We start from the raw sequence: 13,473 nt of genomic DNA on the forward strand, positions 1-13,473 counted from the left end.
CTGGGGTATTCCTATTAATTAGCAGCAAGGATCTTTTACATGAACTTTCCCATAGACTAGACAGCACATACCATGGCCTTTTATATATACTCAACAAATTAATTAACGGCCATAAACATTTTTAATTGACAATTCTTGCACATGGTTTTTTTCTGAGAGAGAGAGAGAGAGAGGATGAGAGAGGATGAGAGAGGAGAGAGAGAGAGAGAGAGAGAGAGAGAGAGAACGAACTTCCGGTTACCTAAAGTTTCAAAATAATGTCTCTTGGGTGATGGTTGCACAAAATTGCTTAATGTCTCTTGGGTGATGGTTGCACAAAACTGCTGCCCATTTTTACATATACATACAGGTTTTATATGAATATCACAACAATGAGACCGATGTTTTCACACCGCCATTAATGCCAAATCTAAGACTTTCATAAATCAATGCAATGTTTTTTTCATGGCCAATCTACTTTTGTTTTTACCATTGTATGTTTTCAGTCATGATTGAATACTTAAAATAATTTTCACTTGTCACAAGCTTTAGTGAGTAACAAATGAAAATTATTTCACGAGGGACATAAATTTGATAACTGGTACAGAGTTTGTTATTCTATTTATTACCTCAGCTATTTGGGTTTTTTTTTTAAAGCCTACATCGGTACATGTAAAAAGAAACAATGTAAACTACTTTACTGTTCTGGGTATTGCTTCAACTTTGTATTTTATTCACGGTTCACAGATAATTTTCAAAACCCAAAGTTCTATATATTCTGTAAAAAAAATCTATAATGAATTGCATTAAACTACCATTTTATTACAAGTTTAATACTGAAACCAGAAAGATGTAAACGCAAACGCTTTAAACTTTCATGTACATGACATCATTGTGTGTGCTTTGCCAAATTGTGATGATGTCATATTTAGTATCGACAAGGTCAAATCGTCCAATAGTAGTGTACGTTAAACCAATGCATGATAATAATTTTTATTTTCCCCGTTACGAGTGCCTGCTGGGATAATAAAACTTTTTACTTTTAAAGCTTATAATTATACATGTATACCCTACTGCAGTCAGTAGATATTGCAGCCTACTTTTTATTTGTACAATTCACTGTACTTGGTAGATTTAGCCATTTACCTGTCATGCTTACAATTATACACATATACCTCACTGCCGTTGGTAGATATATAGACAATAACTTACAAGTTAAAAGGAATTACGGATTATCTGTCCCGAGTGAAATTAATGTTGTCAGTCACTTGCTAAAGCTCGTGACTAACAACATTAATTTCACGAGTATCGAATTCAGAGTATCGAATGGGTTATTGTATTTTTTACCCATAGTGTAAATAGTTTAGAAACTTAGACTTTAAACTTCTTACATGACACAAACTATATCATATACAAGACATGAAAGTCTGAGGAAACTGATGACATCACGAAAGAAAAGCAACGAGAGACTCGACAGTCGAGGAAACCCGATGGCGTCACCAAACTAACATCATGACGTCAGTGGGGAAAGATAGCTTCTATCTAGAGAAAGATACAAAATATATTCACCCGCATCTCCCTACCTATATGAGTAATATAGCAGACTACTTGTCACATGCACTTTTCAAATGTATAATTATACACCTCACAACATTCAATAGACAGTTGTCTTATTTTTCCCTAACAGTCTCCTCCTTTCAAATAGAATGAACACATTTTATGACTGTTTCGTCGAGTTTCTTCCACACAACACAGTCTCTATAGTTTTTCGATTTCATCAAGGGTGGGAATTGGTGAATTGTAAAAAAAAGAAGAGGAATTCTAGAGGGGTCCCGGAAATTCTTGAAATCCTAGGTTAAAATCTGTGCCATCCGACAGATTTTTGGAGGAAAGGACGATTAAAATGCGAGGAAACGCAATGTTCCATGAGAGGAAAACAGCTGATCCGAGGGGAATTCCCACCCCTGTTTCATCCTATTTACCACACAATACAGTTTCTATGATTTTTTGGTTTCATCCAATTTACCACACAATACAGTTTCTATGATTTTTCGGTTTCATCCAATTTACCACACAATACAGTTTCTATGATTTTTCGGTTTCATCCAATTTACCACACAACACAGTTTGTAAAATTTTTAATTTTCCACAGCTACCTTCGCATATTCAAATAATGTGATGGTTTTTGTACAACATACCAGTCATTGTGTACTGCGAAATGTTGAAAGGTTGTCAGATAATGCAGTAATTACAGACAACAAATCTTGTGTACTGCGAAATGTTGGAACGCTATTGGCCAATTCCCGTCGAGATATTACAGAATGGACATTCACAACCAATACAGTTTCTATGATTTTTCTGTTCAATTCAATTTACCACACAATACAATTTCTAAAATTTGTAATTACCTCAGCACGTTCAAACAATCAACAAGTTTTGTGCACTGTGAAATGTTGGAACGCTATCAGCCAATGCAGTCTGATTTTTCTGTTTAGTCCAATTTTCCACGCAATACAATTTCTAAAATTTGTAATTTTCAACAGCTACCTCAGCCTGTTCAAACAATGTACTGGATTTTGCCTGCATGTGAGTCTTGTGAACTGCGAAATGTTTAAAACATTGCCAGTGGTTAATGCTGTCCTTACAGTCAACCAATCTTGTGCACTGCAAAATGTTTTGACGTTATCAGACAATGCAGTCTTTACAGTCAACAGGTTTTGTGCACGGCAAAATGTTTCAACGTTGTCAGTCAATGCAATTATTACAATCAACAAGTTTTGTGCACTGTGAAATGTTTCAACGTTATCAGCCAACGCAGTCAATACAATCTCGATATTACATTCTGGGCATTACAGTGTGATATGCCTGGACATCAGTCCGGACATTACATTCTAGACATTACATTCGCGCTGCCAATACAATCCTGGGTAGGTTTTGGACTTCAGGATCTTTACGGCTTGCGTATCGGGGAGTCACAGCTTCGCATCTGTACACCATTTAGCTAAAACCAATCTCAGTATTCAGAAGAGCGAACCAATTGCTTCACTTGAACATCTCAAAATGTACACACAGGGTGGTTTCAGTAGTAACCCCCCCTGTAGCCTCCTCCCTGATATCCTCCTCGTCCCCTGCCGCCACGACCATGGTCTCGGTCCCTGTTGCCGTGGTAACCTCCATAGCCATGGCGATCTCGGTGCTGACCGTGGTGGTCTCTCTGGTAGTCTTGGTTACCACCATGGTAGTTCTGGTTGTATCCCCTGAACGACAGAAAAAGAAACGGTAAACTAAGTCTTAAAACATCCCCAACAATATTGAAGAAAGAAGGAAGTAAATGTTTTATTTAACGACGCATTCAACACATTTTATTTACAGTTATATGGTGTCGGACATATGGTTAAGGACCACACAGATATATTGACGTTTGTAAAATATTCAAATATGACATGAAGCTGAATTTTGGCAACCATAATTACATCCTGAATAGGTTCTTTTTTTCTTCAAAATAGCTAATACCAGAATTAACATAATAAATGTTTTTATCTTTACGTAAAACAAAATTAATTTAGCTGTACATTTTGCAACAAAATTCACCACACTGTTAAAAAACTATAATCAGTCCAGATTAAATTGTTATTCTTATGACACAAAAATACAACAACTCTATTAACACTTTTAACCTCGCAGCACATTAGCAGATGAGACTTAAGTTGAGATACGCACAGTGTGTAGAAAATAGTTTAAGTTTCGTCCAACCCATCAAAAAACATTAAATAGATCAATTCTACTCAACATAAAGAACATTAATATCCATATGGTTCGACATAACCGAGTTAATAATAATCATACAAAGCACACGTCGTGTAATAACAAGTGTAATGACGTAATTTTGGGAAGCGACGTCATACCATGACATTGCTTCTCCAGTCCTAGCTCAGACTGTGCATTTGAAATATGACGTCATTTCATTGTTTCCTTCTAGTTGTGTCTGAAACATTTTGAGTTGGGTCTTTGTTATTCATAAAGAAAACAACAATAATAATATGGATAATAAAGAAATTATTACACTCGCGTGTGAATCATACCGATTTTACGAAACGAGTGTCAGGATTCCTGTATTAACCTCGCTCTCGCTCAGGCAATACAAAAATCCTGACACTCGTTTCGTAAAATCAGTACGACACACAAGCTCGTATAATAATCTCTGTTTGTCTTCACAGAACATACTTCACAGGGTAATAGCAGGGCTCGAAATAGTAAGTACAAAATAACAGGCCAAAAGAAATTAGATGGCCTGTTAAGAAAACATGGGGCCTGCTCTAAGTAAGGCAGCACGGAATGAGTGGAGGGTTTGAGACAAGTGTATGTAGAACCATTGAGATATATTATAGAGCAGTGGTAAAGCTTTCGCTTGATGCGCGGTCGGTCTAGGATCAATCCCCAACTGGTGTAACAAAGAAGAAAAAAAAAATGTTTTATTTAACGACGCACTCAACACATTTTATTTACAGTTATATGGCATCAGACATATGGTTAAGGACCACACAGATTTTGAGAGGAAACCCGCTGTCGCCACTACATGGGCAAGGGATCTTTTATTTGCGCTTCCCACAGGCAGGATAGCACAAACCATGGCCTTTGTTGAACCAGTTATGGATCACTGGTCGGTGCAAGTGGTTTACACCTACCCATTGAGCCTTGCGGAGCACTCACTCAGGGTTTGGAGTCGGGTATCTGGATTAAAAATCCCATGCCTCGACTGGGATCCGAACCCAGTACCTACCAGCCTGTAGACCGATGGCCTACCACTACGCCACCGAGGCCGGTCCTGGTGTAACAAAGGCCATGGTATGTACTATCCTGTCTGTGGGATGTTGCATATAAAAGACCCCTTGTTGCTAATCGAAAAAAGTAGCCTATGAAGTGGCGACAGCGGCTTTCCTCTGTCAATATCTGTGTGGTCCTAACCATATGTCTGACGCCATATAACAGTCAATAAAATGTGTCGAGTGCGTCGTTAAATAAAACATTTCCTTCCAATCATACATACATCGGTTTTGAAAAATGACTTACAACGTTTTTGGTAATTGTAGCTGCAGTCTGCTAGTTCTTGCCTTGTAGTTAACGTTATTTATTATTGTAAGTTTAGCTAATTTCTGGTAAATGTTGTTGTACCTGTCATCTCTACGACCACTCTGATGTTCCTGGTGTCGGCCCCAGCTCCGGTCTCGGTTATCTCTTCGATCACAGTCACGTCTTTGGTCCCTGTCCCGATCTCTGTCCCGATCCCGATCTGACCTGTGGTGATCGTATCTGTCCCTGTCCCGTTTCCTGTCTCTTTCATCACCATAGTCCCGATCACGTGCTGCTTTGTCTTTGTGAACAACTCTGTCATTACCATGACCCTGTGATCTATCACCTTGACCTGGTGACCTCTCATCACCTTGACCTTGTGACCTCTCATCACCTTGACCTTGTGAACGATCTTGCTGTTTGGCCTCAGAAATGTGAATTTTAGAGGAATCCTTCTCAAGCTATAAAAATAAAATATATAATGAATAAAGAATATCTGGGGAAATAGAAGTACATCAAAACAAAAAGTAAACAAATTTATTTAAACAATTTAATGGGTCTCTGAAGGCTTTAGTTAGTTCCAGGGCTCGAACTTAACGGCGGCACCCCCGGCAATTGCCGTCGTTGAGATATAAATTGACGTAGGTAGAGAGCATCACCGATGACACGTTTGTGCCGTCTGTAAAGCTCCTCAACAATGGCGAAATGTATACATCTGATGTAAATATTTAACATTTGCACATTTAAACAGGGATGTGAGTGACCAAATGTCAAAAATTCTGAAAATTGTTCGGTGGTGTTTGGGGCCGACAGGAGGGGCTATTTTTCCTATTTAGATCACAAAAATGGTCATGTAATGGTACTTAACAACAAATTTACGAAGTGTGTTAAATCACTGTGTTAAGACCCCGGTTGGCGTATTTGTCATAATTTGATTTCCTTCTGACAAATTTTGCAATAGGCTTTTCCACTTTGCCGACAGTTTCTCAAAACCGCTTTCTAACTGAACACCGTCCACCTGTTTCTCTAGCCATTCCCATCGCCAGGGATTTTTTATGTTTACATCAAGTTTTAATTTATCCGATTTCTTCACGATATCTTTGTGCTGTGTTGCCATTGCCACTTCACAAAATGCAGGCTAATTGTCTAATGCTATACACGGTTGGCGAAAATGAACCAATGAAACGTCGCCTAACGGAAAACCTCGGCAAACCTCGTTACTGTTTGGTGTGGGAAGGGAGATAAGTCGAATTACTTCCGTGTTGATTAAAAGATGGAAATACCGGTAAAAAGCTTAAAAGTCGGACAAAACTGTTAAATTTATATTTTTATTTATTTGCGGAAAAAAATATTAAAATGCGGAATTTGTGTCATGAAAACGCAGAATTCCGCGAAAACTCGGAAATCTCACATCACTGTTTAAAAGAGATCTACATATAACAAGATAGCCTTTCAGTCATGTTTATTTGCTGCAAATGTCACGTTTTTAAAAATAGCCGTGGGAAAATACTTCTTAAGTTCGAGCCCTGTAGACTTGTGTAGTTCTGTGGTCTTACTGTAGCACCTCAAAGAAATTAATTCATCATACATATTATTTATTTAACAATGAGATAAGAAGATAATCATATTTTTCAAGTGAAAGAAAAACCTCACCCCAAAAACATTCTATGAATTACATCTCTCGCCTACTACAAAACCTTTTCAATGCACTGTGATGAACATCCATAGGTGCAACTATAAACCAAGTTTCAGCTCACTGTGATGAACATCCATAGGTGCAACTATAAACCAAGTTTCAGCTCACTGTGATGAACATCCATAGGTGCAACAAAGTTTCAGCTCACTGTGATGAACATCCATAGGTGCAACTATAAACCAAGTTTCAGCTCACTGTGATGAACATCCATAGGTGCAACTATAAACCAAGTTTCAGCTCACTGTGATGAACATCCATAGGTGCAACTATAAACCAAGTTTCAGCTCACTGTGATGAACATCCATAGGTGCAACTATAAACCAAGTTTCAGCTCACTGTGATGAACATCCATAGGTGCAACAAAGTTTCAGCTCACTGTGATGAACATCCATAGGTGCAACTATAAACCAAGTTTCACCTCACTGTGATGAACATCCATAGGTGCAACTATAAACCAAGTTTCACTGCCCTAAGACAGCAAACTCAGCGCTTGAACTTTAAAAAATTTCTCCCACAGTAAATATTAAAAGAATTGTCATGAGTAAAACAGTCCACCTACAGCAATTTTGAGCCTGCCTATGACAATTTTTTCTAAGAGTAACATTTGCAGCAAATAAACCCTGTCTGAAAGGCTATCTTGTTATATGTAGACATCTTTTAAATGTGCAAATGTTAAACATTGCCAGATAATGTACACTAGGTGATGCTCTCTACCTATGGCAATTTATATCTCAACGACGGCAATTGCTGTTGGTGTCGCCGTTAAGTTCGAGCCCTGCAAACTTTAAAGAAAACGTTGACACCGTCACCGATGCTGGAAAAGTAATACCTGTATCTCACGAGACAAAAATCAGAGAATGCAACTCATGGGGACAACAAAATTTATTTTAACAGTTTTAGGTTTTAAAATATTACCTCAAGATGTTCGCTTGACTTTGATGGACCCGGTATGACTGACTTAGTTTTCTCTTCACCCATTTCTGACTTTTTTTCATCAGTTTTCCTTTTCTCAATTTCCATACTTTCATCCGGTTCTGTTTTTTGCCTCCTTTCATCTGGTTCAATTCTGTGCATGCTCTCATCTGGTTGCATTTTTTCCCTCTTTTCATCTGGTTCCATTCTGTGCATGCTCTCATCCGGTTCTGTTTTCGTTCTCTTTTCATCCGGTTCCATTGTGTGTACACTCTCATCTGGTTCCACTGTGTGTACACTCTCATCTGGTTCCACTGTGTGTACACTCTCATCTGGTTCTATTTTCGTTCTCCTTTCATCTGGTTCCATTCTGTGCATGCTCTCATCTGGTTCCATTTTCTCTCTCTTTTCATCCGGTTCCATTCTGTGTACACTCTCATCTGGTTCTGTTTGTTCCATACTTCGACCAGATGTTCTAGAATCATCAGTCAATCTTTGTGAAGTTTTACTCCCAGAATCCTCCATTTCTTGTTCCTTGTCACCAACTGTCGAAGAATCTTTCACACTTTCACCAACACCCTCTTCTTTACTTTCCTCTTTTCCACTTTCTTCTTTTGTCTTTGTATCCGTTACACTTTTTTCAGTGTCATCATTTTTATCAGCCATTATCTCACCACTGTTTAAACTGTCACTATTGTCATCCTTATTAAGCGAACCACTTTCATCGGATATCGTCTCATTTTTGGAATGATCAACTTCATGTTCATCTGATTTCTCTACAGTTTCAGCACTATTATTTTCAGTTTTCATTAAACATTCATCATCTGAGCTTTTGGCTGTAATATCAGCCTCCCTGGATATATCCTCAGAATCTGTTCTACAGTCCTCTCCACTTTTTTTAAGAGAGAAATCATCACTTCTCTTATCAGACGATTTGTCATTATCACCAGATACTGTGTCGGCAATATCAGCAACATTCTGTTCTGTGTCCTTAGAAACCATCTCAGCATATTGAGAAAAAATTTCAGGTTCGTCGCCATCTTCTTCTTCCATTTCCAATATGTCTGTCCTTTCCATTTCTATGTCTTCAGCCAACAATTTATTATCGTCTTCTTCCTTTTCCAAAACAGCTGAATTTTCCATTTCTACGTCTTCAGCCAACAATTTATCATCGTCTTCTTTCTTTTCCAGTACAGCTGAATTTTCCAATTCTACATCTTCAGCCATTTGTTTATCATGGTCTTTAGCATCTTTATCAACAGGACTTTCTTTCATTCCATCCACACGACTTTCATCCTTTTTTCCATCATCCATAGGTTTTTTATGGTCCAGATTTTCTTGATTTGATTGTGTAGAAATGTTTTCTGTCTCCGTTCCACTCACAGCAGATTCAGGACTGTTAGAGTCCTCCATACCTTCAGTAGCAGTGTCTTTTGATGCTTCATCACCCTCAGCAGCAGTGTCTTTTGATGCCTCATCACCCTCAGTAGCAGTGTCTTTTGATGCCTCATCACCCTCAGTAGCAGTGTCTTTTGATGCCTCATCACCCTCAGTAGCAGTGTCTTTTGATGCTTCATCACCCTCAGTAGCAGTGTCTTTTGATGCCTCATCACTCTCAGTTGCAGTGTCTTTTGATGCCTCATCACCCTCAGTTGCAGTGTCTTTTGATGCCTCATCACTTTCTATAGCAGTGTCTTTTGATGCCACATCACCCTCTGTAGCAGTGTCTTTTGATGCCTCATCACCTTCTATAGCAGTGTCTTTTGATGCCTCATCACCCTCAGTAGCAGTGTCTTTTGATGCTTCATCACCCTCAGCAGCAGTACCATCTGATGCTGCATCAATCTGTGTCAAGTCTTTTGATGTGCCATCACCCTCTGTAGCTGTGTCTTCTGATGCCTTGCTACCCTCTATTGAAGTATCATCTAACACTTTATTCTCCAAAGAAGTACCCTTTGATGATTCATCACCCTCTGTAGCTGTTTCCTTTGATGATCCATCACCCTCTGTAGCTGTTTCCTTTGATGATCTATCACCCTCTGTAGCTGTTTCTTTTGATGACTCTTCAGCCTCTGTAGCTGGCTTCCTTGATGCTGCATTATCCTCTCTGACTTTCTCATCATCCAGCTTGGCTGGAACTGGTGATGCCTCCTCATCATCACCACTTCTGGTTGTGTTGTCTGCGGCTTCACCCTCTGTAGCTGCATCTTTTGAAGCCTCTTTTTCTTCTGCAACATGTTTTTCCGCCGTCTCGTCAGCCTTCGAGATCCGTTCAGATTCCTCGTCACTGTTTGAGGCAGACGACTGTTCAGGTTTTTTAGTGGTTTCTCCTTCAACCTCCATTGGTTCATGTTGTGATGCAGAAGCCTGTAATTGAAAAAAATAAATAAATAAATAAAACAAATGTATCTAAATATCAATGAATATTCATTAAATCTTTCTGAACTGTGTAATCTGCCTACAATTCCCCCCCCTCCCCCCGAACAGTTTTAAAGGAAAGGAATATTAGTTTAACAACACCCAGGGCTTCAACTTCAGAATTTGTTTCCCACAGCAATTTTTAAAGAATTGCCATGGGTGAAACAGCCCACTCATTCTGCCTCCAGTAAAAAAATTTAAAGTGACATTTGCAGCAAATAAACATGACTAAGAGGTTATTTTACTGTATGTAAACTTTGTATTATTTAACGACGCCACTAGAGCATATTGATTTTTTATCTTATCATCGGCTATTGGACGTCAAACATATGGTCATTCTGACAGTTTTTTAGAGGAAACCTGCTGTTGCCACATACGCAGGCAGCAAGGGATCTTTTATTTGCGCTTCCCACGGGCAGGATAGCACAAACCATGGCCTTTGTTGAATGAATGAATGAATGTTTGTTTAACGACACCCCAGCACAAAAATACATATCGGCTATTGGGTGTAACAAATGGTAATTTGTTGAACCAGTTATGGATCATTGGTCGTTGCAAGTGGTTTACACCTACCCATTGAGCCTTGCGGAGCACTCACTAAGGGTTTAGAGTTGGTAACTGGATTAAAAATCCCATGCCTCGACTGGGATCTGAACCCAGTACCTACCAGCCTGTAGACCGATGGCCTAACCATGATGCCACCGAGACCGGTTTTAGTGCTATCGATTATGCTCTCTACCTATAGCAATTTTATATCTCATTGTTAAGTTCAAGCTTTGTTTAACACAGAAAGAAATGTTTTATTTAATAACGCACTCAACACATTTTAATTTACGGTTATATGGCGTCTGACATATGGTTAAGGACCACACAGATATTGAGAGAGGAAACCTGCTGTCGCCACTTCATGGGCTACTCTTTCCGATTAGCAGCAAGGGATCTTTTATTTGCGCTTCCCACAGGCAGGATAGCACAAACCATGGCCTTTGTTGAACCAGTTATGGATCACTGGTCGGTGCAAGTGGTTTACACCTACCCATTGAGTCTTGCGGAGCACTCACTCAGGGATTGGATTGCACCATCCCATTGACAGGATAGCACACACCCTCCCTAGAAAACGAAACGCCCCCTTCAATCTTACCCTTTTAAAATTTATCCTAAAAATATATATATAGTCCAGAATTTACAAAGCCTATTTATACATGTATGTAACTACATACATTTACAATGCTTCATAAATTCAGCACAAAATGTTTGCTACAGAAACACATAAAATGCTTACCCCAAGGAAAACAGATTTCTTTGTAGGAGTCTTTGGATCTTTGAGTTTGACTGTGTCCCATCGTTTGGCTCCTGTCAGTTCCGGGGGTAGGGAATTCTTCTCGTCAGCCCATCGCTTGACTCCTGTCAGTTCCGGGGGCAGGGAATTCCTCTCGTCCGGTGTTTGTGGCGGTGGAATCGGACTCAATGAAGGTGGACTGCTGGGTGGTGAATTATATTTTGTTTCTGAAACAAACAAAAAGATGATGAAAGTTAAAGTTTGTTTTGTTTAATGAAATGATACCATTGGGAAACATTGATTTATTAATCATCAGCTACTGGATGTCAAATATTTGGTAACTATGACATGTAATCTTCAAAAGGAACTCACTATATTTTCCAGTATTAACAAGGGATCTTGTATAAGCAATTTCCAACTGGGACTTTTATATACCTATCAATGGGCAATGGTTTAGACCCCCAAAAAAAGAGGAAATGTCCAAAATCATATTGCCATAACAACAAGAAATAGATAAAATAGAGACTATGGCTGATTTACTTTTATTTTTCTGTGAAAAATATTTGGGAATTTTTAGTTGGAAAAGTGTTTTTTGTCAAGATGTTTTGCCTGCAACAATGGCAGAACAATCAAGGTTATTTTGAAAAACTGACAGCTGATTGTGACAGCTAATCTGATAATAAATTTAACAATTTTATCAACAACAAAATTCACAAAATATTTGGATATGAATTGTAGTTAATTTCCAAAATAAATTGTGGTCAGCAAAACACAGTGATTGGGAATAATACATGTGGATGTAAGAACTGGCAGTCAGTGAAAAGACTAGACCAAGGTTCATACACAATTTGAAAGGCAAAATTAAAGCACTATTTATGCACTTTTCACAATAAAGTTAGTTTTCAAGGGCTTTTACATTCACAGCATTCATAGAGAATAACTAGTTAATGATGTCGGATATCTGCTTTACCCTGTGAAGGTAACAATGGGAAATTGTGCGAGGCTTTGCCGAGCGGAATTTCTCGTTCAGCCTGAACAGGATAAAGCAGATATCCAACGTCCTTAACTAATTATCGTTATGCCGCAGACCATAAAAATTAAGGAGAAAAGCTATAATTTCTGTTATTTCAGCCACATTGTACGATGACCTAGAGGTTAAATGAGCAATTTTGTAATGTAGGCGTCGCTTTGCTTTATCCGTCTTCATATTCTGTTAATAGAAAGGGTGGTTGAAGGATAAAATTGATAAACACTTTGTCTCATATATTTTCATTAGTATTTGGAATTATTACCCATATGGTTAAAAATATTTGGTTACATATCAAAGTGATACACCCCATTACAACACCAAGTGGAACATAACACTTCAACGTCACACAATGACGTCGTCGTCGATTGGCACTCTACAACCTCAAACCGGCCTCGGTGGCGTCGTGGTTAGGCCATCAGTCTAGAGGCTGGTAGGTACTGGGTTCGGATCCCAGTCGAGGCATGGGATTTTTAAATTCAGATACCTACTCCAAACCCTGAGTGAGTGCTCCGCAAGGCTCAATGGGTAGGTGTAAACCACTTGCACCGACCAGTGATCCATAACTGGTTCAACAAAGGCCATGGTTTGTGCTATCCTGTCTGTGGGAAGCGCAAATAAAAGATCCCTTGCTGCTAATCGGAAGAGTAGCCCATGTAGTGGCGACAGCGGGTTTCCTCTCAAAATTTGTGTGGTCCTTAACCATATGTCTGACGCCATATAACCGTAAATAAAATGTGTTGAGTGCGTCGTTAAATAAAACATTTCTTATAGTAAACCACAATTCCTTCAAAACCAGATATTTTTCATAGTTCCCTTTTAAGTATCTTCACAGAATTGAACTGAAAATGCCCCTTAAAACTGTTTATGGGTGTCTGGTGTAGTAGAATTTCACAGGATATTAATATGCATGAAGCAAAGCTATATAGTTATAAACAGTGGTACATGAAACATTAAAATACACTGAGGAAATATGCACAGCTACAAAACTACATTATACAGAGAATCAAGGAAGGAAGGAAGGAAGGAAGGAAGGAAGGAAGGAAATGCTTATTTAACGACATATTCAACACATTTTATTTACGGTTATAT

The 13,473-nt window shown here is 38.7% G+C and overlaps 1 protein-coding gene across 2 annotated transcripts in view; it reads right to left on the reverse strand.

Moving 5' to 3' along the window:
* Positions 1-882: 882 nt before the first annotated feature.
* Positions 883-13,473, reverse strand: part of LOC121373586 (apoptotic chromatin condensation inducer in the nucleus-like) — a 45,319-nt gene continuing 32,728 nt past the window's right edge. For both annotated transcript variants that reach the window (XM_041500274.1, XM_041500273.1), the window contains 4 exons: positions 11,358-11,581; positions 7,661-10,024; positions 5,152-5,510; positions 883-3,236 (listed from right to left, as the gene is read on the reverse strand). In XM_041500274.1, the coding sequence (XP_041356208.1) occupies positions 3,059-3,236; positions 5,152-5,510; positions 7,661-10,024; positions 11,358-11,581 (3,125 nt within the window). In that variant the 3' untranslated portion in view covers positions 883-3,058. The remainder of the gene's footprint in view (positions 3,237-5,151; positions 5,511-7,660; positions 10,025-11,357; positions 11,582-13,473) is intronic.

The sequence above is a fragment of the Gigantopelta aegis genome, chromosome 5 (assembly GCF_016097555.1).
Source record: "Gigantopelta aegis isolate Gae_Host chromosome 5, Gae_host_genome, whole genome shotgun sequence".
NCBI lineage: Eukaryota > Metazoa > Mollusca > Gastropoda > Neomphalida > Peltospiridae > Gigantopelta > Gigantopelta aegis.